This window comes from Gymnoscopelus microlampas (assembly GCF_963454915.1).
Source record: "Gymnoscopelus microlampas genome assembly, chromosome: 3".
NCBI classification, from domain to species: Eukaryota; Metazoa; Chordata; class Actinopteri; order Myctophiformes; family Myctophidae; genus Gymnoscopelus; species Gymnoscopelus microlampas.
Window position 1 is genome coordinate 28,829,021 of NC_139940.1, and position 25,819 is coordinate 28,854,839.

The window sequence follows — 25,819 nt, forward strand, 5'->3', positions numbered from 1 at the left end:
GCTCTCACACTAGCCGTGTTTCTGGCTTCCCCCTCCCCTCGCTGCTTTGTTACATCTTGTATGGGTGTATAGGAGTAAAGTAGTTCTGGTTCCTTAGTCATTTCTATGTTTTTATAGGTGTTTCTGAAGGCTTTGTATAACGTCTACAAGCAAGCACATCAGTGCATGCAGTGCAGGTGGTTTCAGAGAGTTACAGTACTTTTCTGAAACAAGAGTTACAAGGTCCTATACATTCATTGTGAAAACATTGCAGCAATTCATTCATTGATATCAAAATTAAGAAATGTACTTCTACTTTTACTTGTACTTTAAGTATTTTTCAAAGCATGTACTTTGGAATACTTAAGTATATTTAAAAGCAATAACCTTTTTACTCTTACTTGAGTAACATTTTGACTGAGCTACTTTTACTTATAGTGGAGTAAATTTGACCAAGGAGTATCTGTACTCTTACCCAAGTACTGGGGTCGAGTACTTCGTCCAACTCTGGTTAAAAGGATTATAAACCCAAGAAAGCACTAGCTTGAACAGTAAACATCATAAAACATTACTGTAGGCCTAAACTAAAATAAGAATAGGAATATGTACAATAGGCCTAAACTAAACTAAAAATATGTACAGTGGGGGGGGGGGTCTAATGCCAGAATCCAAGTTAAATCTATATATTTTAGTTTATTTTATTAATATTGAGTTTGATGTAGGTTGGCAACTGGAGACATTCCAGAAATAGCTTTTTAAAAAAAAGGGGAAAAGGGAAAAAAAGACATCCGGAATGTTCAAATATAAACCTATTAATTCAAACATCAACAGGAGATGGCGCTACTTTCCCACTTGAGGAAGATCAGTAGGCACTAGGCATTCATGATGATACACATTAATTTGAGGCCTATTGTTTGTTTGATTTAATGATTAACTTGTTGTCCCGTCTATCTGGTTGACTGGCCGTTGAACAACTTAATGAGTGACTTGCTGAATGCTTGCAGGTACATTTATTGAATAAATGATTTGTGCTACCAACCATTAAGGTGCCAAACCTCTCCCCTCCCCTCCCTTTCCCTGCCTCTGATAGGTTAATAGCGACGAGGGAGTGAGGGAGGGAAAGAGAGAGACGCCAATTATCATCAAGCACACAACTTTTCGGTCATATTCAACTTCTACCACTTTCAAGTTTTTTGTCACGTCACAGGTTTACAGGTTTTAACAGAGTCGAGCGAGTGTGGAATTATTTTTGTACAAGCTCCAACACTTCAGCCTCAACTCATAACTTGCATTTGCTGATAATAGAAGGAAGGGATAATTAACATTTTAACTTGCTGGGAAATAAACGTTTTTGTTCAAACTCAATGGATCCCGACGGATACAACGGAAAGGCTGCCCCACCCGCAGGATGGAACCACGATGAGAAAGCTGCCATGACTCAGCCAGCCCCTCCACCCTACCAAGACCTACCCGCCGGTGGGTACCCTCAGCCCGGCCAGGGGTACCCTCCTCAGCCCGGCCAGGGGTACCCACAGCCCGGCCAGGGGTACCCGCAGCCCGGCCAGGGCTACCATCAGCCCGGGCAAGGTTACCCACCACAACCGCAGGTATAGTCCATGATCACGGGTGGATATTTTACTTTACTGAAGTATAAGTAGCAATACCACAAAAAAATACTGTGTTACAAGTAAAAGGCCTGATGTGTTCAAAAATGTTACTTGAGTAAAAGTACAAAAGTATTAGCATCAAAATATACTTAGAGTACCAAAAGTAAAAGTACAAAAATGTTTTAAAATAGCAGATCTACAAGCTCACAACATGTTGCACTGAGCTTGTAGATCGGCTATTTTCAAATAGCCTATGTATAACATGTGGGCTAAAGTGGTTAATGTATGTATCATAATATAATAATGTATATCTGCAAAGTAACTAAAGTTTAAAAATAATTGTAGTGTCATAAAAGTGCAATTTTTGTCTCTGAGATGTAGTGGAGTAGAAGTATATAATATAATTGGAAGTACTCCAGTAAAGTAAAAATACCTCAAAATTGTGTTTTTGTTAAATATTTAAAAATGTAAAAATTGTTAAATATTACCGAGCTGTTGCCAGCTTCATTATCAAACCTGATCCACTTTGTTGTTCTTAATCACAGTTGACTTAACACCAAACTTTATTTTATTTTCTACAAATATTCTGTCCCCCCACAACACGTGGCACTCAGTTTACACACACACAGTCCAATAACCACAATGGAAATAAGTTCTCGAGCTTTATTATGTTTATCCTATTCACAGAATATGGTCAAATATGTTTATATAGGCATTTTTGTCAATAAATATGCCAATCAATCAATCAGTTAACGTCAACAGTCAAGTCACTAAAGGGTAGACTATATTTATATTCTTTCTTTAGACATACAGCAGTCTTGGACACATGATCTTTGTAAAATAGTAACAATAATAGTAATAGGCCAAACTGACATTATTGTATTTGAACATATACTATCTAATATCAATGATATGCTGTAAAATATAGGCTATGGAACAAACAACCCTGATGGACAACTGCACTTAAAAACCATGCAGTTCATAAGATGCCAATCCATGATAATTGAATCTGCGACACTCAATGGAATGGAATGTACCAGACCACATTCATTTCTAGAGGAAGTAGGTTGTCTTTATGTAGTAGACAGAGTTAAGTGCTGAATGATTCTGCTGAACGAAAAGCCATCACATGTGTGCCTGTGCCTATTTCTCCTACTCTTGTATACCAGATACAGATATAAAGAAGCTGAAAGGGCCATACTTTTGGTCAGATGTAATAAAATAGCCAAACTTTTATAATGTAATCTGTATCATTGCCTTTGTGAAATGTATTTGTATTCTCTATTTTGGCAATCGAAAGCGCTGGGTCTTATAAACTACATTTTACAGAGGTTATATTCGTTTTTGATGTACATTTATTTGACAGAATGTTACAAAAGGTAAAATCAAAATGTATTCTCTCACTTAACAAAATGGTAAACCTGTCAAATCCAGTTTCTCCATATCTATATTAAGACACTACATTAGACACTCCCACTACAAATCCCACCATTACTGTGCAACCACATTCACAAACATGAATGTTTTTGTTTTTTACCATGTAGACATCTGACAGATCCAACCATACATCTTAATTGGAACTTAATTGGGAGTTACATTTCTGGTCTCTGGTACACAGGGCTATGGAAATCCACCACAGTATGGAGGTGCAGCTTATGGTCAACCATACCCTGCAAACCCAGGACAGCAGTACCAACCCCAACCAGGCGCCACTGTTACCGTACAGCCCACTGTCTATGTGAGCCGGCCCCCACTGACTCACCCAGTCAATGACTACATGGGATACTCCATCTTCACCATGTTGTGCTGCTGCCTGCCTCTCGGCATCGCTGCCCTCATCTACTCCATCTCGGTGAGTTAATGTTACACGTACACTTTCCCCAAGGACCTGACACCCTGTTACTCTTCTGCTTACATCGCTAAGTCAGCTTTAAGCAGGGTGGACCTATGCGGCCAATTTTATGATGTCACAAAAAGCGGTGAAAATAATGATTGGCCTGCCCTTAGAGGTGCAACCAGTGGTGAAAGTGGTTGACATTTCTTGCCGGAACTGCGCGCGCGTGCATGGGTCCCGTGCGCGCGCGCGACTTTTTTTTTCGGTTTCGGGTCGAAAAATGTGCGGTTTTGGGTGGGTTTGGTACTTTTTTCCTTTACTTTATTTCGGTTTTAGGTTTAGGGTTAGGGTTAGGTTAGGGTTACTTTATTTAATTTTCGTTCTCATAAATAAATCCCGTCCCTGGGCCCACCCATGGCTGCACCCCTGATACACATGATGAAAACAGAGCTATATATTGTCCAACTTGACCATACTGTACAATAAGTACATTTTCAAAAAGCCAAAGTTTAAATGGGGCTGAAGCGGTTTATGTATGTTTTGTCATAATAATTAAAATCCACAAAGTAACTAGTAGTATTAAACTAAAGTTTTCAAATAATTGAGGTGGAGTAAAAGTATAATATTTGCCTCTGAGATGTATTGGAATAGAAATAAAAATATTGCAAATTGGAAATACTCCAGTCAAGTAAAATTACCTTAAAATTATACTCAAGTACAGTATTTGAGTACATGTACTTAGTTACTTTCCACCACTATCAGCATTAGATAAGATGAATTACTCATACTCACCTTCTGAAAAGATGAAAGAAAACACACTTTTGTTCCATAGCCCCACATTGTCTTGGTTTCAGAGATCATGGTTGTAAATATGAACTTTTGCCACAAAGTCTTTATATTCCATAATGTCCCATGACCCACGTCCGTGTTATTTACATTTTTACGATGCACGTTAGTCAAGTGGAGCTGTGTTCCGTGAGCAGAAAGCTGTCAAGTGGCCTCCAGAAAATAAATCTGGTTTCCTTTCAAAACGATGTGCATTTCAGAATAAGAGTTTTTTTAAAACTCTATCCTTGTAATGTTACAATTCAACACACGTTTTATTTTGAAATAATACTACTGGAAGTAGAAGTACCCAGGTAGCCTAGTTGAAACTACTTAACTTCACGCGAAAGCAGCTGTTTATGCGGAACGGGGGGAGAAAAAAAAAAAGAAGTCAGACAAACAGTGGGGGGAAATCACAGATCTGTGAGAGTGTCCCGTCGTACGCACACATTAATGAATGGTTGTGACGCCCTGTATGTTAATCTGACGTTAGTAGATTATGTTTTATTCTTGAACATGGCCATGGGTCTGTGGCAGGTTATTTAATATGGGATTTTCACAGCTGCCTTTGACTTTTTCTTAACGGAACGGCGTTCCGGGACCGAATCTTTTACCGGAACGCCGTTCCGGACCGTTCCGGTCCACTTTCACCCCTGGGTGCAACAAAACTAACAGGAGTGCGAGGGAGCTGTCAATCAAACATAGTTTGTGCACGCCCCCACACAGCTCTGAGAAGAGGTGTAATCTGCCAGAGTAACTGAAGGCACGTATGAGTAAAATGTATTTTTGTATGGCTCCCCAGACATTGTAGCAGCATAAGAAATAGTAATTAAAAAAGGAAAATACTGAAATAACAACAATAAGAACAGAGAAAAGCAACATGTACTGTACATACGACAACACAACGTATGTACACGACGACAACAACTTAATACACAACAAGGGAATAGAAACAGTTTTGTTCAGTGTCCTAGCGCTAAGGTGCTTGAAGGTGTTGTGCGCTAAGTCCTTACTCCTATGTTATCAACATGTAAACATTATGAGCATACAGAAGCTGTATAATGACTTGTGCCAAGGATATCAACATGTAGTGTAAACACTTGTGAGCATGTGCCAGTGTCCTTGGCTTTGTTCATCACACAGTCTTGGGGGGGGGGGTCGGGGGTTATTAGTGTATCCCAAGCTTTGCTTTGGCTTTGGCTAGCTCGTTCATGCGTCTAATTAACACACCTGTATGAGTGTTCAAGGCCTCTGGGCATGGGCACAAAATACAAGGCGGACAGAGCTGACATAACCTTTTTGGGGCAAAGTCCTTTTGTACACACTTTATGTTATGGTTATTATGCAGTGGTGGACAGTAACAGAGTACATGTACTTGAGTACTGTACTTAAGTACAGATTCTGAGGATCTGTACTTTACTTGAGTATTAGATTTGTTTGATACTTATTCAGTGATGTTGCTAGGTTTTCAATGTAATGGGTCCTGGGATGCAAGGGTGGTCTTTTAGATGGGTCCCAGGGACATTTTATGAGTCCCACAAATTCACACCCTACGTGGTGCCCGGTGCTTGGACCCGGTTTTGTCAACGGGGGGGGGGGGGGGGTTCAGTGCGGACCCGTTCCTGCTTTTCAAGACCGATACCGATATATATACATATATTAAAAAATCATAAATATATTTTTTCATATCTATATGAATCTGTAGTATTAGCACACCTTATGGTAAGAAATACTAGTAGTGGACAACAGGTGGATTTAACATACCTTTGACCAATAGAATACATTTAATCATATAACCTTTTAATCGTTATATTTTATTTTGTATTATTTATGAATGTAGAATTTATTTTTACTATTGTGTAGCAATAAAAGACTGAAAACACTGGCTTACAGTGGAATTATTGGCAACTAAAGAAATAGGAATTCAAGAAATAATGAAGACAAATACTGACAATGCCTATGAACATTGGCTTGCAGTTATTGCACATAGCCAACATGCAATAATAATATTAAGCTTGTCATTGAGAAAGGAAAATAAAGTTGTCTTTTTGAGGAGAAGGAGTGGAACCTTATAAGTCACTTTAAGTTTAGCATGAGGGAGAGGGTCTACCCTCTTCAGGGAATTAATTGATATGATATCTCTAGGCTACAGAAAACATTCAGTTGGCTATTAAACATACACAAGACACAGACGATGGACAACCGGTTACTTACAGCTGCCATTAATTAGTGCTTTTGATTGCCTTTGTGGTCAAATCAGGGTCAAATGCATAGGCTCAACGAGCCATCGTTAACCTGCTAATGTTACACAGCTGATTGGCAACATTAATCCACCACATCACTCTGATGTCCAAGCAAGTTGGAGAACACTCTAAAATCGGGGATTTTACTTTGGCTGGTCAATTTAAGATGACAATAGCAACAAAGGTTAGTAGTAGACCTGTATGTATGATGATCAGTTATTATTCCAGACAGTGGTCTATCCAAGACGTTTTAACACGTTTAAGACCAGGTCTCAACCAGCTCCTCATGCCGTCTCTCTCTCTCTGTGTGTGGGGAGGGGAGGGGCTGTGCTGCTGCTGTGCGAGAGTCTCCACACAACGTCTAACCGAGTTATACTTCTCTAGTACAACGGTGTCTAACCGGAGAGTTATACTTCTCCACACACGGTGTCTAACCGAGAGTCCAGGGCTCCATGCAGATCACAGCTGACAAATATTATCGGAGCTATTATTAATGTTATCGGTTTTATCGGGATGATGTCATAAATCCTGATATCAGACCAATAATTATCGGGCTGATACTTATCGTGCACTACTAATTTTACCGCGAATTATTTTTATATTTTTCTGTGTTGTTGGTGAAAACTCTAGTGCGTCCCATGGACGCAACTGCGGTGTCACGAATGCGTCCTTTCGCAATATGGTGCGTCAGAGACGCAGGACGCAGGCCTACGAGCATCTCTGCTTATTACTCTTACTTGAGTACACTTCCAAGACAAATATTTTACTTTTACATTACATTTCTAGGAAGGCTGTAAAGTACTTTAGGTTGGCAGTTTTATTTCTTCCCTAAAATGCAATTGGACACACTTCTGCTCTCACACTAGCGTATTTCTGGCTTCCCCCTCCACTGGGGTGGAGTACTTCGTCCACCTCTGGTGTTATGGTGCATGTACTGTTTTAGTTGAATGGGGTGACCTTTATAGGCTCACAAGCTTCACAAGTTCACAAGCCACACAAGCTTTTTATCAGGCACTCCTCCGGCCATGACAACATGAAAAGGGAGCTTAATTTGCTGTAAGTAGTGGCAAAATGAAATGCATTCAGTGCACAACAGCTGCCTATACAGCCAAATAAATAAAGTCATAAATCATAAAAGTAGAGAGTGTATTAAAGTGTGTGTCCGATCAAACATTTATGGAAACATGGAGTCGATCTGAAAGAGTTTACAGTGTTTGATGTCTTGCGGTCTCCAAGAGACATCAGACAGCGCTAGCAACGTTAGCACCTCGTAGCACCTGCACTAGAGCCAGGGACAGCTAGGCGTGACACTCTGTTCTCATTGGCAATAAAGGTAATGAGCAGCCAGTAACAGCATTTTGTGGTGAAACGACTACACACACTGTTATGTGCTACACAGTAGCTCGTATCTAAACACACTGGACACACTTTCTGTTGTGTTGATGTGTGACGTATCCACGTAACTTAGACAGATATCTACATACGTCCTTGCAAATACATAGCCTTTGTTTGCAATATTATACATAACGTTTTTTATTTTTATTTTAGAGACAGTACAGAGTATAACAGACAGTACAAAAAAAAAACACCACCAAAAAGCAGACAAAACATTACAATAATAATATATTTTTTTAAAGACACCAAAAACAAACACATTGCTAGGTTTTACGCACGCAGCTGCCTTTCTAACACCTTCTAGGGTCTTGTCCTCACATCTGTCCATCCAAGAATAAGTAAGGAGTCCATATTTTATCATAAATGTCCAACTTTCCCTTCATTTTGTAATGCAAGTAATCTAGAGGTATATAACTTGATATTTCTGTCTTCCATTGAGATGAATGCAAGGTTGCTAAAAAAAATGCTAAAAAATAAAATCTTTTTATAATTATTTTAATTGCAACCCTTCACTGTCCATTTATGCTACTGTATTTAAAGACATGTCCGGCGTCTATGCGAACACAATTGGCTTGTGATCGGAGGGAAGCCGGGCGGGGAGGGTGATACTGGTCATTGCATGTTTTTAATCGCAAATTTAGTCTGGATTCAAGCCTGGCCACAGTACCGAAGCGTCTTTTAAAAGTTTTCAATTACCTACTCTTATCAGTTGACTCTGGTAATTCTGCCGTCCTAATGCTGCTACATCTGACCACAGCCTTTGACTGCCTAACAGATATTAGGGACTGGATGGACATACATTTCCTAGAACTGAATGAAAGCAAGACGGAAGTTGTGATATCCTGGGAATAATTTATAACCTATTGTTCACTCCAGTCTGGAGGGGGGTACAATACTAAGTCTGGTGACTCTGGTGAGAAAGGATATTGACATTCCCAGTTGAGTCTGTACTAATTAGAATGTTGCCTGAGCCGATTCATGTGGACTACTTTAAGCAAATAAACATACAGTGACCTGAAATACTGGAGTGGTTATTCTAGATATCATGACAGTTATGATATCACAGAAGTGATCTTCTTTGGCCCTGACTCCTCCCCCCCTCCCCCCCGCACCCTAGGCCCTCTAAGCTCAAACACCCACCCTTGCGTTAAACATCTTGGTGTCACCTTTGATGCTTTACTTTAAATTCGATAAGCAGGTCAGCTCCGTAGTAAGATCCAGTTTGCCGCTGCCCGCCTCCTCACTGGTACAAGGAAGCGTGACCATATTACTCCTGTTCTGGCCTCTCTCCATTGGCTCCCGGTCCATTTTAGAATTGATTTTAAGGTTTTAATGTTTGCTTTTAAAGGGCGAAATGGGCTTGCCCCGCGTTTTCTCACAGACCTTATCGAGGATTTACATTCCATCCCGACCAGCTGCTACTGGTTGAGCTCACGACACGACCAAAAAAAGGACTAGAGGTGATCGAGCCTTTGCTGCGGCTTCCCCGAGGCTCTGGAATAGCCTTCCATTTAATATTAGAGCCTCTCAGTCCATAGAAATTATTGAAGACATATTTCTTTTCTCTGGCCTTTGAGCACAGCTAATGTGGTTGTCCATTACCACTGACTCTACCTCACTACTTTCTGCTTTGCATTTTTTAAATCGTTTTTTTCAATTGCTGCATGTATTTTTGTATTGTATGTATTGTGAAATTGTTGTTTTCTACTGCTGTGTTGTATAGCACTTGGTTGGCTTTGGTCATTTGAATTCCTACGGGCTGGGGCGGCACCTGTCAGCAGGGAGTGTTGGGCGTGGCGGGAGGTGTGGGACGAAGGCCCTACGTCCTCCCGGTGAGGTCTCAGTAGGATACAGCAGCAGTGACAACACAGAAATGTGTGTGGGGAGGAATTAATTGGAATAGAGACTAAATTGGGGAGAAAAAGTGGGGGGAAAAATATTGGCTACTCCAAAACAAAAGGGGGGAAAAATACATGTACAAACAACACAGGATGTCTTTTATGTCTGTGTATACTCAATTGAACATTATCTGTAGATATACAGTATATCACAATTACTCAAGCCCCCAATACTCAAGCCTAGAAAGAATTACAATTGGACAAAAAATAAAAAAAATCTCCCTTATGCAAAGCTGAAGTGACAAGCAACTGAAAAGTTCTGTTTCTCCAGAAGCCCTCCAGATGCACTAAACAATTGTGTATATATGATAATCTAGCATTTCATATCACCCACCATTTGCACTCCTGTAACTTTCACTGGCAAAAAAAAAGGAAAAAGAAAGACAAAGAAATTCTAAACATGTTTCTTTCTAAATCGATGTTTTTTATAATCAATTAAATTGATTAGTTTGATTAACTATTGCAGCCCTACACTCATTTGTTCATGTGGCAGCCATCATTGCTGGCTGAGCAAGAACTGCACTAACTTGGCTCCTGTGCTGCTAGGATGTCCATGGCCTTTGGTGGTACTTGCTTTTAAAGTGCTTTGTTTGAATCTCAATAGCATTAATTCATATCTTTCGGCATTTGGGGAGCTTCCTACTTTTGCCAATTTACTTGCTAATTACTGTCAGTTCTATGACTAACGAACTTCAGAATATAGGGCACCATGGCAGTGTGATAAAAGTTACTGTTACATGCACTTACAGTATAAAGAAGTTAATGGAACATGACACCCATACACCGCAAAATACAGTGTTCATTTAACTGTAAAAATGGTCACATTTGTAAGCTCTAAGATTTTTTTTAAATGTATTATTATGTTTTTTATCCTTGAGCAGATACATACAGGCTTTGTGAAAGGCATTCAGAGAGCCTATCACTGATCCTGTGCTACTCAGGAGGAGGAATATAATATGAAACTGATGTTTGTGTGTATTTGAAAGTCCTTGAGCTTTTAGGATCACAGTCTCATGCTGATCTGTTTGTTCATTCTCGTCTTGAAGGCATGACCACTGATTGATGTTAGGGCTGTCACGATCATGAAAATTAATTGTCACTCAAATAATTGGAACATATGCTACATTAAAATTTCCTAGCGGGTGGTTGGGTGGGGTGGGCGGATGGACCGACGGTGGACAAAACAAACGTAACATTCAGACAGAGTTCTGCCATGACAATAGTCACACCAGGGGCCACACACGGCCCCCAGGGGCCACAGGCACACCATTGCTCCAAACCGCACCAAACTTGCCACAAACACAGGTCTGCCATGACAAGAGTCACACCAAGGGGCCACAGGCCCTAGTGCTGAAAACGAATCTAGTTCTTATAGTCCTAAGAACTAATCTAGTCCTTCTAGTCCTAAGAAGTAATCTTTATAGTCCTAAGAACTAATCTTTATAGTCCTAAGAACTAATCTTTATAGTCCTAAAAACGAATCTGGTTATTCTAGTGCTAAGAACTAATCTAGTCCAGGACTAGATTAGTTCTTTGGACTAGAAGGACAGTCCTTCTAGTCCAAAGAACTAATCTAGTCCTTCTAGTCCTAAAAACAAATCTAGTCATTACATTATTTTGTTAAATCATTATTTGGAATGATGTAAGGTTTGGAATAGAAAATGTGGCTAAATAGTGAGACGTGTGAACATCTGCCATTGTAAACACATCTAAAATACCCTGTACTTTTCTATTACAGTAAGTCAGCAGTTGTTGGCAAAAACATCTACAATGACTACAATGTTGAAAATGTTTCTTAAAATTAACACTATCTTATCTCACATTACTTTCAACTGTTCTAAATATCCTTTTAAAATAAAAGTTTCTGTCTAATCTTAACAAAGTCGGATTTCATGGGGGTCTGTGAAGTAGAATTAATGAGTTTGTTATTAACGTATGAGTCATGGCAGTGGAATTGTTGACGGAAAGTAAACATGGCCAAGGAGAAAAGTTTGTTGATTGAAGCCTTGCAATGAAGCCCTGCAATGGAGTAGCCTATCTGTACGCGTGAGAGTGGAAAAACACTTAGATTTCTGACAGCTTTCTTGAACAACAACATTCAAGCAGAAATTCCAAAATGTCATGGCTATTACTTCATAGATTTCTGAAGCACTTGTGTAATTTAGTAATCCACCATAGCTTGAAATAAAAGTATTTTTCATATCCTCATATCAAAAAACAGAGATAGCTCTTTAGTTATCTACATTTACGTGCAGTGTTTTATTCACTCACATGACTTTGAAATCATGTGAGAACACGAACACACACACACACACACACACACACACACACACACACACACACACACACACACACACACTGTCCTGAGCTAACGTGTGTGTGTGTGTGTGTGTGTGTGTGTGTGTGTGTGTGTGTGTGAGAGAGCAAGCGTGCGTGTGTGGGTTTGTGAGTCAGTCTAAAGAGCAAATGATAACCTGTCATTTGTTGTAACTAATCCCTGTGTTTATCTGGCTAGCTAACTAGTCAGGGCTAAAGTATTTCCTTTTTTTCCCGTTTTCTTTTTCTTTCACATTTGGCTTTGTACACATAATCTTCTATTTAATCGCTGTGATATGACGCGCTGTGAACCCGAGATCCATTTTTTGGTATGTATATAGTAGCCTATATAGCTGTGTTGAATATCTTACTGTTACTGTTCAGCCTAGCTTACTTTTTGTTTTGTATCGTTATTTTTTTATACATTGTACTGCACATAGATTGTGCCTTTGATATTTGATGTACTGTACATGTACTCAATCAATACAATACTGTAGGTCTATAAAAAAATGTTTTTAAAATACTTGGGGGACCCCCTGGGAGTCTTGGGACCCCCGCGAAACATCGCGTAGTCCTTCGGACCCCATATTAATATGTATATAATTTATATAGATCCACCATCTTGCTCCCTCTGGCTTTTGTTTTTTCATGCACCTGCTTGCTTGTTTCTGGCGCTTGTTTTTCTCCAACCTGGCATCCTGACTGACTGGTGAGCCGGTGGTGTTCGAGGCTGCGTTTACACGCTGTCGCGGGTGATAATGTATTGTTTGGGATGTGCATGCCACGAAAATGTATGCATATATTAGCGTGAGTGTGGTGGGATAGAGACATTAGCAAAGCGAAAGTTGAAGCATCAGCGGCGGTAGAAGCGATGGGCTCGCGTGTGTTTTTCTTTTGGAGCTTGACAGATTTCAATGGTGGCCGCCTCGTTTTGCGTCGGGTGTGGCCGTCGGCGCTCGGGTGTGCTCACGGTAAACGGGGCTAAAGTGTCTCCCCGTCCGGTGTGGTCGTAATGTGGTGAGTGGAATAAATTATGCCCTGAGGAGGCAAATGTGTAGTGAGCAATGAAAAGTAGCCTACGCCACCCGTAAATTCATGCCGCACGTTGTGGCTAGTGTTGTGGTGACATGACATGTTGTTGTGTTTATCCCAAAACAATGAAATCAGATATGATCTCTCACCAAGTGAACATGATGGTACCATACATTTGCTGTGTCAGTGCAGTGCATAAATCAGTGATGCTATGTGCCAAAAACTATAAAAACAAAATTTGGATAATTGTCGTTTTGCCAGTAAAGAAAGACCGAAAGTTTGTGCTCTCCTCAACTCCTTTAAAATCCAAGTCCCGTAATCTTGGTGTAAATAATATCTACAGTTTAGTTTAACTCATATACTGCCTAGAACGACTAAAACGACTTCTGTCCATAAGCCATGCCTGCCAAGAACGACTAAAACGACTTTTTAAAAAAATTAAAAAATTAAAAATATTTTTTTTAATTTTTTTTTTTTTTTTGATTTTTTTTTTTTTTTTTGACCCAAATACCAAGGAGATATGATTTTTCGAAGATATAGACTCCCATCCACTTCCTTGTTAACTTAAAACTTAAAAATTCTGTATCTCGGCTCCTGAGTACTTTTTTTTTTCAATGAAAAATATGGCAGTGTTCAAACGCGGCCAGAATAATTCTGGCAGTGAATGAGTTAATAAAATACATCTTTGAAGCCAGAAGCTCATCCAATACAGATGGTTGACCCGTTGTTGTTTAGTTGAAGTGAGTATGCTTATGAGTTTACTGGTCCTCCTCTTCCATCATTGTGAAGTTTAGGAGGTTGTAGAGAGTTATTGTTTATATGACTATGTCCTCGTACTAGAGATCATTGACCCTCTATTATAAACCGTAGTACACCATGCATTACACGACAATGACTGCTTTTATTCTTCACAAGATAGGCCTTGATTACATACACATTCAAGTACATGAAGAAAGGCATCAGTACAATGACTATGCAAGGGATAATGAACAGTCAGGTTACGCTTATTACACAGATACTTAATTTCATTGCTTACGGAAAGTCCATTAAATTAAGCCAGGTCTGTCCAACCCTCACAGTCACTCAGCTCGCAAACTTCCGGTAGGAAGTTATTGTTCAAATATGAATCAATGTTCCGCTACTGCTTGATTGACCAATCAGAATGGAACATTGAACCAATCTGTGTAATAACAAGTCATTTAACATGATCATGGGCCTATTGACTGGTCCCTGAATCCTGAGACACACGCTGTGACTGTATTGTTGTCTAGATTTGGTGTGCCAGTCAAACTAGTCTCGTGTGGCCAAACAGTTGCACCCACAATTTTCCAATGTTTCCGGTCATACAGTCTGGGACTCGGAAGCTCTGATCATGATTAAAATATAAAGCGGGTGTGAAGCCTCCTCCCCACTTCCGTTTCGTCTTTACAGTCGCACAGCTTTATCCTAATATAAATCAAAATCATCTAAGCTTATATAGCTTTCATGCTAAGCAGAATTGAAAATTAAAAATAATTTAAAAAAAATCACACTCTGTGTGAAGGTAGCGGCGCCTTTGATACATTTTGTCATTGATATGTGTTTATAATGTGTTTATAGCCATGTGTCACGTGAAGCTTGACCAATCACTTTGTTGACGGGTCTGACCAATCAGAGCGTTGACGGGTCTGACCAATCAGAGCGTTGACGGGTCTGACCAATCAGAGCGTTGACGGGTCTGACCAATTAGAGCGTTGACGGGTCTGACCAATCAGAGCGTTGACGGTGAACACGGACAAAGTCAGGTATAGAGTAGGATCCGCTCTATACCTAAAGGTATAGAGCGGCTAGCGCCGCTAAAAATAAAATATATTTTCATGAAGGGAAGTGCCAGCGGAAGTGCCAACTTTTCTTTAAACAATGGGTTTACTTACAATATATAGAAATGCGGATCATTGGGGGTGACTGCCTAGTGGCTCGGCCAGTTAGTGCACTGACCAGATGCTCCTTTAGTCACACAAGGACCCAGGTTTGAATACAACTGCTGTCATGTCTTGCATATCTCCCCTCTCTCTGGTCTAGGTTGCAGGTCCCTCTCTACACCCTTCTATCAAAATCAAGCATAACTTATTCTTGCCCCAATAATAATCTTAAAAAGATATCATACCATTTTCTTAAACCTAAGAAAATGGTATGGAGGATCCTGACTTTTTTACTCTTACTTGAGTAACATTTTGACTGAGCTACTTTTACTTATAGTGGAGTAAATTTGACCAAGGAGTATCTGTACTCTTACTCAAGTACTGGGGTCGAGTACTGCGTTCACCTCTGTCAGAGAGTGAGGTTTTATTTCCCTGCCCTGTGGCTGTGGGTCAGGGTATTGTAATGGCCCCTGTCTATGTGTGTTTCTGTGAACAAAACACCTTGAGAATGGATGTGTGGATTTCCATAACACTTGGTAGGAAAGATCAGTAGGCTGCTGCAAAGACATTATAATTTTTGGGGTGACAATGTCAAGGTTCATAGGATGGGTTCCCAGATTGCAAGGTCACAATCCAGTTCATGGTACAAATTGAATACATAACAATAGAAGACAGAACAATAGAAGACAGAACAATGTTATGATACGATTGGATTACTCCCTCACCTGCTTTCGACATGGGATTTGCACTTTGTTACCGTGCATGCCGTAGAAGCACTGACAGAGAAAAAGAGGGAAGAACTACTAGAACTAGACCAGTTAAATATTACATTTTTGGTTGAATTCATGTGTCTATATTGGCTCACCTGATGAATCCCGCTGTGGATCGAAACTTTGTCTTCATTTCCTAAATAAGTGTTTCTCAAAGTGGGGTCTGGGGACCCCCAGGGGTCCTTTTAGGGGGGTTCCAGGGGGTCCCCAGCAAAATGGGATAATCAGTTTAACCACTTAAACCCTATACACAATATTCGCGATTTGAAAATAGCTATCTACAAGTTCACAGCGTCTTTTTAACTACACAAATCTTGTATGGGGATCCCTGGCACAAAATATTTTCAGATGGGGGCCAAATACATATTAATATGGGGGTCCTTGACGTGAAGAAGTTTGAGAACCGCTGTTCTAAATGATATGTTGGAGTAGGTTACCAGGCCTGGATTTGAGCAAAGGACATGTGATTATGTGGGCGGTGTTCTCACTCCCAAGGTTTCATTTTCTTGTGTGTGTGTGTGTGTGTGTGTGTGTGTGTGTGTGTGTGTGTGTGTGTGTGTGTGTGTGTGTGTGTGTGTGTGTGTGTGTGTGTGTGTGTGTGTGTGTGTGTGTGTGTGTGAAAAAGAGACAAGTAGAGAGAATAATAGAGGAATCTTACAATCTATGTCTAATTCATGGCCAATAGAACGTAATAGTATGATAAAATGGTAGGACTTGATTCCTTGACGCCAAACAGAGTACTTCAGAGCATTAAGCAAGTGGGCCTTGGTGAGCATTCCATTCATTTTACCCTTCTTGACCTAGGATGAATACACTTTTGTATTATACTCAAGGGCACATGTTCTAAAAGGACAAGTGTAGTGTAAAATGGAAGGTCAAACAACCTAACTCAGTTGACCTGTTCTTTTATTTTTTTATTTTTTTTATGAGATATATATTGCCCACCTTCTTCTGCCAAAATAAACCTTTGTGATATTAAATTACAAACAGCAATGTGATCTGTGACAGACACACTGCTGTCATGAACGGCGGACGAAAACCAGATGTGAATTCTTGAAATTATTTTCCAAAAATTATCTCAAGATGCTTAAACCTGCCGGAGGAAGGAAAATACACCTCAGAAGAGCCTGACCAGTGTCAGAGGCATGAAGGGGTATCTGACTATCTGAGTCATAAATAGAAAGCTTGTTTGACATAAATTGAATGAAGGAAAATGATAGGACCATTGTTTCAGAGATTGAGGTTCTTTTGTTTAACTTCTAAAATTGACTCTGTGCCTAAGATTCCACCCCTAGCTTGGATCAGACCTTTTATGCAACATTCTCACTCTCCTACAGTAGAAATGGCTACAGTATGAATTCCAGGACATGCAGACTCTCCTAATAAGTGCAGGGGCATATTTTACAGTGACAAAATAATTAGTGTGGTTGCCCTAACAGGGCAACCAGACTATAGTACTCCTTATACTTTATTTGTTTATTTATTTATAGATAAACAATACTTCGGGCCGCTACTCCTCCCACAGTTTATTTTTCCCAATTTAGTGCTATATGTCAAAATGACCGGTCTGACCGGGAATCGTGCACTTGCATAAGGCTAAGAGATTGGTTGCATAGTTTAATTGATATTGATTTATTAGTGCATTAAATTTCCCCATCCACTTCAATGGAAAAGTGAAAACACTAAAATTCAAGTATTTTTTTCTCAGAAACCGTAAGAGCTACAGTTACCAGACTTTGAGGGGAGGTTCATAGTTTATTGCCAAATTATTTAAACAAATATTACACCATTCGGCCTCATGGTGGCGCTATAAGAGCCCACTTTACCTTTTGGCCTATAACTCTTGAACCGTAGGTCGTAAAATCAAAATTTATTTTTCCCTAGATTCCTTGGGTCATTACGCAACTCCCCATATAGGCCACGCCCATTTGCGTATGGATAGATTTTTTGATATTGATTTATTAGTGCATTAAATTTCCCCATTCACTTTCATGGGAATTGCAAAAACTCCCATTCAAGTATTTCTTTCTCGGAAACCGTAAGGGCTACAGTTACAAGACTTGGAGGGGAGGTTAATAGTTTATTGCTAAATTATTTAAAAAATAATCACACCAGTCGGCCACATGGTGGCGCTATAACAGCCCACTTTACGTTTTGGCCTATAACTCTTGAACCGTAGGTCGTAAAATCAAAATTTATTTTCCCCTGGATTCCTTGGTTCACGACGCAACTCCCCATATAGGCCACGCCCATTTCCGTCTGGATAGATTTTCCGCCATTTTGAATTTTCTTCAAACCACACTTTTAGCTCCTCCTCCAACATATTTTGTCCAAATGTCACAGAAATCGGTACACATGATCTCTGGGCCCATGCGGTAAACATATCCAAACGGCATTTTCATAGTCCTTACCGTTCTTCCGTAAATTGTTTCCAAAGTTAGTGGGAGGGACCCGTTTTACCAAAAATGTCAAAAATCACGAACGAAACGTCCAATCGATCCCAAATTTAAATCACATGTCGAGGGTGATTTACTCAACGACTCCCCAAAAGCATTTCCACTTTGACCCATAGGGGGCGCCACGAATGCGCAAAATGTCACCGTTTGATGCAAAAACATGATTTTTGGGGGAGTCAGTCCCTTCAAAATGAAACGCAAGCGATCTCAGGAGTGACGTGACAATGTAATTGGCGCAGTCTCCGACGGTATTCCTCCCAGCGTATTACTCGAGTCCCGACCGGCGTCGGCGCAACCACACTTTGCAATTGCCAATTGCGACGCGTCTAGTTTATACTTGTTATGGTCATATGAAAAACTGAAGAAGAAAGTAGGCATTGCATTTCAGTTAGATCAGAGAAATAGTTCTCACTGTTTTAGTTTAGTTGTCTACCTTAAGAAAATATACATTAAAATACATGAACAGTAGTACTATTATATAGTAATAGCCATACAATAACACTGTTCAGAATTGATATATCGATGAAGTGTTGTTATGAAGGGAAGGGCACAACATTTCCCCAAGAAAATACTTTTCCATTCAAATCAGTGGTCAGCCTAGTTGGGGTTGACCGAGTCGACCTGCATGGCAACATTGTTACCGGAATACTTTCAATTTGGAATTTGTACTTTGTTACTGTGTATGAAGTAGAAGGTGACAATTTGGGACATAGAAAAATAGTAAAGATGCTCCTCCTACTAGAATTAGGCCAGTTAAATATTGTTTTAATCTCATTAATTCATATGTGTCTACATCGGCTCACCTGATAAAGATCCATTTGTGAATAGAAAGTTTGTCATTGTCTTCATTGTCTATGTTGGAGTAGGTACCAGGCCTGGATGTGAGCCAGGACATTGTGAGAATGTGTTTGGTTTTCTAACTGTCAAAGTTTCGTTATCTCTGAAATTCTTTCTGTGACCTCAATGAAAAAAAGAGGAAGAGAAAGTTGAGGGATCAACCTTGAAATTGAATTAGCATTGTGTGTGAGTGCGTGCATGTGTACATGTACACACGCATTTGTGTGTGTGTGTGTGTGTGTGTGTGTGTGTGTGTGTGTGTGTGTGTGTGTGTGTGTGTGTGTGCGTGTGCGTGTGCGTGCGTGCCTGCGAAGAGAAAGAAGGACAGGCAGATAAAGAAGAAAGGTGTTATGTGGTGAGACAGGAAGTGAGCACGGCAGAGGAGAGAGAGAGCAGCTCTTATTACATGCTTATTACATATTACAGGCCGACTGGGCTGTTACAAAATAGGGTTGGAACTAACAAGTATTTAATAATTGTATCTCTGTGATTAAGTTCGACCATAGAATGATGGTAAAATAAGGTAATACACTTCACAGTGACAATAAATGGCAAGTTTTTGGACCCAAAAACATAAATCTTCATTTTACAATATGGACCAAAGACAAGTATTCACATTTTGGTGAAGTTGTAAATAGTACATATTAGAAATGTTTCCATGATACATCACAGCCTTAACTGTACAACTTTTAATATGTTAGATTTACATTTGTTGAATCTTTAATTCAGTAGATGAATGAATAGACTATGTGGTACATCCTGTTCATGTCCCCATATTGACATGAACAATATGGGGACATGAGAGAAAGAAGAAGTGAAAAAAGAAGGCACATGAAAGAGAGGAGGGGGAGAGGAGAGAGCAGCTGTTCTTGTTAACCCCCTACCAAAGCTGTTTGATGAGTGGAGCTTCTACATTGGTATTCTGCTAAGCAGTTCCTTTCTAAATGGCTCTGGTTAAGGGACAATGCAGAGCTTTGTTGTCATTGTGATGTGTGGAGAGATGAAAATATAGGGAAGAAAGAGAGAAAAGGTCAGGGCTCATGAGGGACTGAGCTAGACAAGGGAGGGAGAATGATTCAAACTTGAACGAGAGGAGAGAAGGAGAGACGAGATAGAGAGATGAGCAACCAGCAGAGAGACTGGAGGCCACAGTTGTGTTTTGTTTAGGATTTCTATCAGAATGCCCGGCATTGTGTTTGTGCGTGTGCGCGTGTTTGTGCGTGTGTGTGTGTGTGCGTGACTGTATGACTGTGTGTGTGAGCATGTTTACATGTGTGGGAGTGTGAAGCAAGAGAGCATTCATGCGGATGGAGTGCAGCTGGAAGGCCAACTAGAAAAAAGAATGTGAGTGACGATGGAAAGGAGGAGACAAACAGAGGGATGGAGAGAGAAATCGTTGAGTTTAAATAGAGAGCCATGGACAGGGACGGAAAACATTGAGTTGAAATATACAGGCATGGACAGGGAGAGAAGATGTTGAGTTTAAATAAAATGTTGACAGTAATGGCATGCCCAAAATAGGGTGTTGGGGTTGCGTGGTTGAAAGTGTTTAAGCAAAATTGATACTTGGATGCCGTTCAGTGCCGCTTTTCATATGCCTGATATATATTCAGTATAAAATAATAAACGAACAAGCACTATAAACAATGTTGCGGTTATCTGTTCTGTAGAACTAAAATGATTAGTAGACCACCTCTGACATATTATGGTAATCTCATTCTTCAGTCATTGGTGGCAAAAATGCAAGTCCTAATAGTGTGTGGGGAAAGCTTCGCAACACCACTCACTGCACTCAGAGACCATGCACAGTAAAAACATTCTTTAAAGCACTTGAACCCTAAGACCCTAGGAACATTCGCCAAAGATAGCAGCTCTACAAGCTCACAACGAGTTGCATTGCAAAGCTTAGAGCCTGTAGATTGTCTGTCTATTTTCAGCAAAGAGATATGGTGTAGACAAGAGAGAAAAACAGTGGACCAAGTACAGAGCCGACGCGGTCAGGTTTAAGTGGCTAATTCATGTAAAAATGTACCTGCAAGGGCCAGTTGCAGTGTCCCTTCAGCAAGCGGGTAAACGTTTCGCAACTTTTTATGTGGATGAGGCCCCAAGCAGATTCAAGACTCACAGAAACTAGCCTAGATTGCGGCTATTAAACAGCTAGGAACGTACTGCAGCTTTGAAAACAAAATCACACAGAGACCACTTTGAAGAGGCAGCCATGTCTAAAATAAGCTGTGGCTACGCCCATTTAGCTTATATAAACAACAACGGACACGTGCACGTGACCCCAGGATACATAAAGACGTGTGTGTGTGTGTGTGTGTGTGTGTGTGCGCGTGTGTGCGTGTGTGCGTGCGTGCGTGTGCGTGCGTGCGTGCGTGCATGCATGCGTGCACGAGCGTGCATATGTGCCGTGCATGCATGTGTTCTAGTATACCAACAGCTACTATATTGGTCTGCTGGACCCATGTTAACCACAGCACATGTAGGTCAAATGTCATGGAATGGAATGCCCCCACATCCTACTGCCACCCCCATAGCCAGTGGGGAGGGTGTCAGAGAACTTAGGGTGTCATGTAACCTCCTAAAACATACGTTAGAATATGAGCACAATATCAGAAGGGGGGCAGACATGCAGGCATTCAGGGAGATGCACGTGTAGGTGGACATGCAGGCACAGGAAGCAAATAGGTGAACAGGCAAATATCCAAACGGAATGATCATGATGTTAAGCGATATTTGTCACACTTTGAAACGCCCTTCTATAGACAGACATATCGAACATTTAAAGAAACTCAAGTGGGTGGAGAGAGAGACAACACAGATTGACTAGCAGAAATCTGCAACTTGCGTATCTGTCGATACCAAGTACCGATACGATACCAATGCGAAACAAACAAATCTAGGAATCTGTTAGATTAATAATGTAAATAGTATAGAGCATAAAACAGTAGTGCAACATCAACTGGAAAACAGGAAAGCACAATCAACAGGAAAGCACAATAGATGACATGGAAGCACAATAGATGACAGGGAAGCATAATAGATGACAGGGAAGTACCATAGGAAGCACCATAGATGACAGGGAGGCACCATAGGAAGCACCATAGATGACAGGGAAGTACCATAGGAAGCACCATAGATGACAGGTAGGCACCATAGGAAGCACCGTAGAAGACAGGGGGGAAAAGTCTAACATGACATTGCTAATGCAGAACAGAAAAAGATTATAACACCCAATCCCATACTAGGCATACTCTAAAATGTAGTTACTATGGGCAGGCTTTGGTATAGTCTTGGCAATTTTTAAAATGATAATCTATCCCTACTTTTAAGGCAATTCATGGCCTGGTCCCGAAGTATATTTTTGAGTTATTAACCCTTTCCGAGCTTGTGCGCAGTCTGAGGTTCTTGGGCAGGAACCTGCTGGTTGAGGCTGAAGACAAATAGTGACCGTGCCTTTGCTGTCAGGACTCCTTAACTCTGGAACAACCTGCCTGAGGAGTTCAGGCTTGATACATCAGTGTCTTCTTTTAAATCACTTCTTAAAATACTTACATAATTAAAATGTTGTATTTGATTTGATTATTTCTTAAATCTATGTAAAGCTTTTGTAAATGTTCTATGAGTAGTTCATTGATGCTGTTATTATTACTAGACTCGGGAATGATGCAAGTTGGGAATGCATGCCCCACCCGGTTATGCAATACCCATTGTACCATCTGTTCGCCTGTGTCCATTTTATGCCCATATGGAAATCTGTTCTAGTCCCTTTTATGCCCATATACACCATGGAGATCCCTGATATTGTCATCACTATATAGTCATCTATTGGAATATATATGGGCATATCGGTCTGATTGGTGCTTCTGGACAACTGCCGATCTGACCAACTTCACACCGGGCACGGCACTCCCTCGGGTCCTCAGTGATACGCACGCAAAATTTGAAGTTGATCGGTTACTTACTCGGTTCTTGAGATGCGCGAGGGAGAGATACACTCACACGCACCCATGCACACACATACGCAGAGATTTTGCACATTTATAATTCATTCATTCATACACTGCATTGTTTAAGCCCAGTCCACACCAGGCCCTATAGATTCCAACCAGTTATAGTAATGTAAAATAGGCTCTATCACTTCTTAAACTATATCCTGCACAGCAGAACGGTTGGGATTTTCCGCTTGTCTTATATAACACTGTATGATGAATTAATTTGTGCCTCTCATTTGCATAGTAAGATCATGTGGGTCGAGGATAATGATTATTGTAACTTTTAGCCTAATCAATGAAACAAAGTCAACCAACTTACTTCAGTGTGCAATGCAATCCAGAAGCATTTCCTTGATCGTTCACGTCATTAAAAAAGTATTCCAGTCATGATGACAAACCTTTATGTAGGCCTACTCTATAGGCCTACAGTAGGTGACAAAGGAATTATATCCCCTCATGCCTGCAACCCATACAAAATAAAACCCTGGCTGCAACAGAGAGCGCATGTGTTCCAAATGTGTGTCTGTTAAAAAAGACACACACACATACACGTGCTGATTCCGACAGCGTTTTTTTCATCGTATTCAAGTGAGATGTGTTGGTTTTAAAGACTATGGCCAAATATGAAACCTGCCAGATATCTAGAAAGGCTATGGGAGGCATCGCCGAGCAGTAGGATCGCGGTTGGATCTTCTCGCTGTACTTTTCACACACAGCGAGCAAAACCTCGGCGAGCGAAGCCCGATCTTGCGTCAGATTGGGGGATTTATCGGCGGCGAGCACTTCCCCCTCTTGAGGCGGAAGTGTGGATTTTTTGTGCGGAATTTATTGACCTCTGACGTCCCGTTAACTGACAACATTGATGCGTCATCTTAGGTCATCAGTTATCGCTGTACTTTTCGCACACAGTTGAGAAAAACCTCGGCTAGCGAAGCCTGATCTTGCGTCAGATCGGGAGATTTGTCGGCGAGCGCCAAAATAGGTCGGGAAATACCGTAGGCTGCCAAAATAGGTCCACATTTCTCCTCTTGAGGGGGAAGTGTGGAATTTTTGTGCGTAATTTATAGACCTCTACATGTCAGTCCCTTCACAAGGGACATGTACCTAAATTGAAGATTATATTGAAAGATTATATGTATAACCTTACACATTATGACTTTAAAGGCATCACACTGATTTTCTTTTTTACAAAATGATGGAATCGGCCTGGAATTTCGTCATTTTAGGGTCAAGGCCACTTGGTCTTTGGTGTTGTACATTTTTTGAGGGTACAAAGGTCAAATGCCAGGGCAGGAAGGCCATCAATCATAAAACAATGATTTTATAAGTCCACAGAAACAATGCATTTAACTTAAAGGTTAAAGGACGACTTTTTCAATCAACCATTTTCAATCTATCTTCATATAATAGGTCCTCACTAATGCTCATTATAATATGGCACCATTTTTGTCTACTCAGTCTGTATTTCAGAGTAGGGCTATGGACAGTTCAGAAACCCACCTACCAGTGACATCATCGATGGGGAATCCAAGCTAATTAGCATGCAATAATGGAAGTCATTGTTCTCGCGTTAATGAAAAAAAAAAGTAAAATTTGAAAGAAGAAAATGACCTACCTAACGATGATGTCACTGGTAGGTGGGTTTCTGAAGTGTCTGCAGCCCACCTATGAGACAAAGACCAAGTAGAAAAATGATTTTATCAGGAGCATTAGTGAGGACCAACTATATGAATATAGTTTGAAAATGGGTGAAGTTGTCCTTTAAGGATGATTACATTTTAATATAGTTGTAGTGTGAATGGCTACGTATTATGACAAATTTACTTATTATAAATGTAACTATTATGATAAATTTCCATTAAATAAATGTAATGATAATTTATCCCCAGTTTACCTCATTAATTAATAATTTTACAGATCAGTCTCATATACTCTGAAGGATTTAAATTCTTTCCATGAAGCAGGGTCAATTTATCATTCACCAACGTATAAATATGACATTAGAAGGACTTTTTCTAATCAAACAAGTTTATTACTCAATTGCACAGTGAAACATATGATATTTCTCCACAGCAGAGTGGTAAAGTAATAAAGCAACAGTTGAAAACACAGCCATGTTACAAGATGTAAATTCTGTTGGAATAGTTGATTAAATCATTTAAAAGAGAGTAAATATATTGGGAACTTTTATAACTTTCTGAGCTCTTTGTGATAAAGAAAGAGAATGAAAAGAATGAAAGTAGATAGAAATAGGAGAAGGTAGATTCAACAAGAAGTTATTTGCATCAGTTGATCAAAACAAAAGTAATTGCATTGTTCTGTTGCCATGACATCATAATCAATGAAACAGACCTTTGGCTTGGGCAATCTGATCAGGCAGTGGTAGATTTGATGTGAGATCCACTCTCTGACCCTTCTTGGTCCTGGTTGGACTGCTCTTCGAATCTACTCCTAGATTCAGCTTTGAAGCTCTTTCGCTGACCCTGGGTGGCAGTGGCAAAGTCTATGATGAAGGACTCCAGCGGCAGAAAATAGAAGAGAAAGAGAGACAGTGGGGACGTGATGTCCAGCGTTAGACTTTCTGTCTTTCTCTCTTTCTCGACTTCGATGTAGTGTTTCCCGGTTCAGGGTGGCTTTTTCGCAGGAGTGTGCTAATCTTTACGGGAGTGAAATTGTCACTTTTGATGAACGGTTCCTAGCCTTGAGTTGAGCACAGCTGCAAGGAGTT

The 25,819-nt window shown here is 40.3% G+C and overlaps 1 protein-coding gene across 3 annotated transcripts in view; it reads left to right on the forward strand.

Moving 5' to 3' along the window:
• Positions 1-1,074: 1,074 nt before the first annotated feature.
• Positions 1,075-25,819, forward strand: part of LOC311042725 (uncharacterized protein) — a 35,914-nt gene continuing 11,169 nt past the window's right edge. Inside the window, exons 1-3 of one of the 3 annotated variants that reach the window (XM_084053657.1) lie at positions 1,080-1,505; positions 1,548-1,586; positions 3,205-3,438. In XM_084053657.1, the coding sequence (XP_083909783.1) occupies positions 1,344-1,505; positions 1,548-1,586; positions 3,205-3,438 (435 nt within the window). In that variant the 5' untranslated portion in view covers positions 1,080-1,343. Of the gene's footprint in view, positions 1,587-3,204; positions 3,439-25,819 lie in introns of all 3 variants that reach the window. The other 2 variants (XM_084053656.1, XM_084053655.1) reach the window with 2 other exon arrangements.